The 5,000-nt window shown below is 46.5% G+C and overlaps 1 protein-coding gene across 1 annotated transcript in view; it reads left to right on the forward strand.

The window, feature by feature from the left end:
* The window catches only part of LOC139377059 (uncharacterized), a 129,731-nt gene that overhangs the window by 98,531 nt on the left and 26,200 nt on the right, over positions 1–5,000 (forward strand). Inside the window, exon 6 of the mRNA XM_071120108.1 lies at positions 1,709–1,890. Coding sequence (XP_070976209.1) covers positions 1,709–1,890 — 182 coding nt within the window. The remainder of the gene's footprint in view (positions 1–1,708; positions 1,891–5,000) is intronic.

Consider the following 5,000-nt stretch of genomic DNA (forward strand, 5'->3'; position numbering starts at 1 on the left):
CATGTGGTCAGGAAAAACTCCTGGCCCCTTACTCAAACATGTCAGTGATAGTACTTAAATCAGGTGTCATAAGCAGATTGCTGCTAGAAGAAGGAGAAGTTGGTCGTTGGGCCAGAGGATCAAAGAGCAGGTGAATGACCAGGGAGCCGTTTACTCTCAAGGGCCCGGGCACTTGGGAGGTTGTACTGTAGAAATGAGCTTGATGACTTATAGCTGTGGACATGATGCCGCTTGATCGATGTCAATTGTGGTGGCTAACGCCACGTTCTCCTTATGTTTGAGGAAACATAGGACACAATTCTGGTGTTTGTTAAAAGTGATGGCAAACATTATCTTCTACCGTAATTCATCGATTGGATTGATAAAATCCTTATCGAACATTGTGTCTTACTCTGATGTAGGCGGATATAGACTATCTTACTCCTTGTCGATTTGATGTCGTCCCGATGTTGTCTGGCTGAAGTGCTGGTTATCCTTTTTACTGTCACAAAACACTTCTTACAATGTTATTCCGTCTGAGCCCCAGTGTTTATCAGATTTTCCCGAGCAATAGCAAGGTGTAGATAGCTGCTCTGCTGAATGGGCACGTCAGTTTTGTGTATGTATGGCAAAAATATATATTTATTTCTCTCCCACCTCCCTTGATCTTGTCACTTGAGTCGACGGTCCGTGTGTGTGCGGTATACACCAGTTTGCCAAGCGACTGTGAAGTGGAAGAAACGGACGGTGCGTGAGCAATGCAGACCCGTGACTGACTAGCTAGCTACTGCATTGCTCTGTGCTCTCTCCCAGAAAGATTGAGTTACGGGAGCAGTGTATTTGTCTGTAATATAAACTGCAGCTCCAACAAAAAGGCCTTTGACTGTGGTGATTTAATGTGAAGGGCACTAAAAGGTAAAGTCCCCTGCATGTTTAAACATATCTGAGTGGAGGAGAACCAAAGGCCTGTTATCCTGTTATCTGTCCTTGATTAAAGGCCCAGTGCAAATCCAAAACGTGATCTTCCTGAGTTTTAATGTATATATTTCAACGCTATGAAGTCGTAGTAATATTATGAAATAGTGCAAATTATGATAATGCGTTTTTAGTGTAAGAGCTGTTTGAGAAGGCCGGCTGAGATTTCTGCCTGTTTTGGAGGAATGGGAGTTTTGGCCTGCCTGGTGACATAACCATGCGGTAAATGAGTTAATAGACCAATAAAAAAGACCGTTCCGAACCTCTCTACCAATAACAGCTCGTTTTCAGATGTCCCCTCCCCACTCAGACCACTCCCATACACTCCAAGCTAAATTCTTGCTTGAGTAATTGCTCTTTGCTAAGAGACTATTGTTGTTTATTTTTGACCATTTTAATTGAAAACAATCACCGTAAGGTACTTAATTGTTACCCAGAAATGATTTGATATTGAGATAAAAACAGCTGTATTGTGCCTTTTAATAATCAAACTTGTTAGCAGATAAGAAATAACAGCAGGAGACAACCACAGACATTGACATTTATGAGTCCTCTCTATCTCGTCTCACCAAACACAAACAACATAGGCAAGAAGAAAGGCGTGTCATGTAACCTGTGATATGTCTCTCTCTCCTGCCATGGCCTCTTCCCTCTCTCTATCCTCCTTTTTCTCACTCACTCCCCCTCCCTGTTTTTCACCATATCCCTTATCTAAATCTCTCTCTTTCTCTTCCTCCCTCCTCTCTCTCTCCAGGTATGTGGTCGTTCTCTGTGTCCGAGCTGGCTGTTCCGGGGGCGGAGGTGGGCCGTATCTCGGCAACAGATGCTGACCTGGGCGACAATGCCAAGCTGGAATATACCATCCTGGAGGGAGAGACGGGGAACACCTTCAACATCAGCGGAGCGAACCAAGAGGCTGTGATCACACTGAACAAGGTGAGAGGGAAGATAGATGTGGGAGTAAGCGAGGGAACGTGTTTGGTGTTACCCGAGAGAGGAGGGTTGGAGGGAACGAGGGAGGGCGGAACAGGGTGGAATAATGGAACAGATGATGAGGAGGAGGAAAGGAGGAGAGAGAGGAAACAGGTGAGCCTGCTATGCTGGATATCTAGCATTTTCTCTGTGAGCCAGACGGTCATATCTGTGTGTGTGCTTGTTGAATCAGCTCACATTTGCCTTGATGCTGTCTGATTCTAGATGATTCCCCCCAGAGCTGACTGTCACTCTGGGTTATCTACTAATGAAGACGTGTGGTTGGGGATGAGAGCTGACACTGTGTTTGTTGCGTGGAACATGTGTGTGTATGTGTGTCTGTCTCACGCGTTATTACTCACCTGTGAGTGGGCCTCTCTCACGTGTGATGTTGATGTTGACTGACATCAATAGCAGCAACACCAAAGACCTCTAGTCTGTCTCAGAGACACGCATGAAATATGCTATTTGAAGCTAAATTAGCCTTTCAAAGAAGCGCATACACAGTGTGTGAGTGATAAAAATATACCCTGCTCTTTAATATAGCCTGTCACTTAGATCTGAGATATGAGAGACTCTGAGGCGCCTCTGATGGTCATCCAGTGTGTGTGTGTGTGTGTGTGTGTGTGTTTATGTGTGTATGTGTGTGTGCGTGTGTCCCTGCGGATGTGTGTGTGTCACTGTGACAGCCCCCCCAGGGTTTGTGAGATGTGTTAAAAAAGCCTTGGCCGGAGTTAGGGTTGTAAAGGATTTCCAGGCCTGGGATGTGTTACTTTGATAAGAGAGAGAGGGGAGGGAGGGAGGGGGGAAGAGACAGTGAGAGGTGGAGAAGGTAAGGGAAAGAGAGAGAGGTGAGGGAAAGGGGTGGGGGCACTAAGGTATAAAAGGACTGGATGCTGCGTCCAAGATGTCCGACCGTTGTTTTCAACGTAATCTACTCACGTTTGCACACGGCAATTCGTGGACCGTCTATATCCGGGTTGCATCTGGTTTACATGACCCAACATCACATGCGCACTAGCACTCAGTGAGCACAGGGCAGCGAGCAGCGACGAGGTAGTCACGTCATCCATACACATGGCAGACAGTGGGTGAATATAAGATTTTAAAATCTTCGGTGATACAAAAAATAATAACAATCGGCCTCAGCGACAATTATTTGAATTATTCAATGGATGTTTTGTGGACTAAAGGTCATGTCTTATTGGGAATTTTCAAATCTGACTTCTCTATGTGGCTGTCAATGGAAATGGTATTTCTTGTCTGGGCGTCAGTTAAACTGTAGTACTGAAGCAAGACTGTAGGTGCAGTCGAAACCGTGCTTCAAGACCAGAACGCTGGCCCCTTGGGTGGGGGTGTGTGTGTGTGGGGGGGGGGGGGCTGGATGGATGGATGGAAGGAAACAGGGAGGAAAAAGAGAGTGAAATTAGCGAGACAGCCAGAGCAAAAACAGATGGAAGAGATAGTGAGAAAAAGAGGAGAGAGAAAAGAGAGAGAGGCACAAATGAAGCGGAAAAACACACCCAAAGGAAGACAGGCAGGCTGAAAAATAGAGGTTTGTTTGAGAAAAAAACGACAGAGTTGGAGAGAGAGAAATAAGAGAGAGCAATAACATAGAGAGAATGTCTAAGCAGCATCCGGCAGAGGGAGATAGAAGTGATCAATTCACAGTGTGCTCAGTCACTGGAGAAATGAGAGGGAAAATGACTTGTAAACAAATACACACCTCCTCTCACATCCCTCTCCAATCACATCCCTCTCCTATCTCCCCTCGGATTCCGACTCCATTGCACTGAGGACGCCAAACAAATCCTAAAATTATTTGTCCAATATGGAACGTTGTCTCCCTCCTTCCCCAAAAATATATTCTGGAAAGAAATAGAAGAGATGGATATTTTTATGTCTGTCTTCTCTAGCGCTCTTCCAAATTGGCTCAGGGAACACACGGTTGTCGTTGTGACAGAGGGAGGATAAGAATGATAGGTGGGCGCTAGGTAGGTGGGTGTAGCTGAGAAGAAGACTTGAGGAGGTTACAAGGGATTTAGCCGTTCAGAGAATCCACACGTAACTAATGGAAAACATAGAAGATACCACAGTAATAGAAGAAATAAACAAAGCCTAAAAATGGCGCCAAGCTCCCGCCACGATTTGCACAACAACAAAAAGTGTGTTTGGGTATGTGTTGTATGTGTTGAGGTTTGTGTGTACTGAATCACTCACTGTCGATGGCCAGTTTGTCTGTAGGGAAGGGGGGGGGAAGAAAGGGAGGGGTTTTGTGGGAAGAGATGATATTTTTGCCCTTGAGGAAAATATTTCCAACTGGAACAATCTCTGCTACCACTGAGTCTGCCCTGACCTCGATGTGGGAAGAATCTTTCTACCGTTGATCTTAGACTTACAGCCACACACACAGCCGCACGGACACACACACACACAGGCACACTGGAATACATACACAGGCGCACACACAGACACAGGCGCACACACACAGGCGCACACACAGACACAGGCGCACACACAGACACAGGCGCGCACACAGACATTGTTGACCTTGGCTGGCAGCTATCCCTGTTAACAATCAGTGGGATGCGAAAAAGGTGGTGTGAAGGAAGGTGTGAAGGAATACAGTCATTTGTTTAAAAAACGGGGAAAAAATGGTGGCGCCTTCCTAAAAGAATGAGGTTCAGCACTGTGTGATGTGACAGATGACAGAGGGGGGGGGGGGGGGGGGAGTGTGTTTGTGTGTGTGTGTGTGTGTGTGTGTGTATGTGTATCTGTCAGGGACAGACAGCGACAGGTCCATAGGCAGTGTTAGAGAGTGGAGAGGTGGGGTGAGGTGAGGGTGGTGGAGGGTTAGCCAGGGACGTGCAGGGGAAGCTGGGTCGTTAACACTCCGGCAGTCAGTCTGGGTAAAGACTGGAGACTGCCTGTCTCTTATCACTGCTTATTCACAGTCAGTCTCCCAGGGCCACAGCAAACTCTCTCTCCCCTCTCTCTCCATCTCTCTCTCTCTCTCTCTCTCTCTCCCTATGCCTCTATCTTTCTGTTTCCCTTTCTCTCACTCTCTCTCTCTC

Source organism: Oncorhynchus clarkii, chromosome 20, assembly GCF_045791955.1.
Source record: "Oncorhynchus clarkii lewisi isolate Uvic-CL-2024 chromosome 20, UVic_Ocla_1.0, whole genome shotgun sequence".
NCBI lineage: Eukaryota > Metazoa > Chordata > Actinopteri > Salmoniformes > Salmonidae > Oncorhynchus > Oncorhynchus clarkii.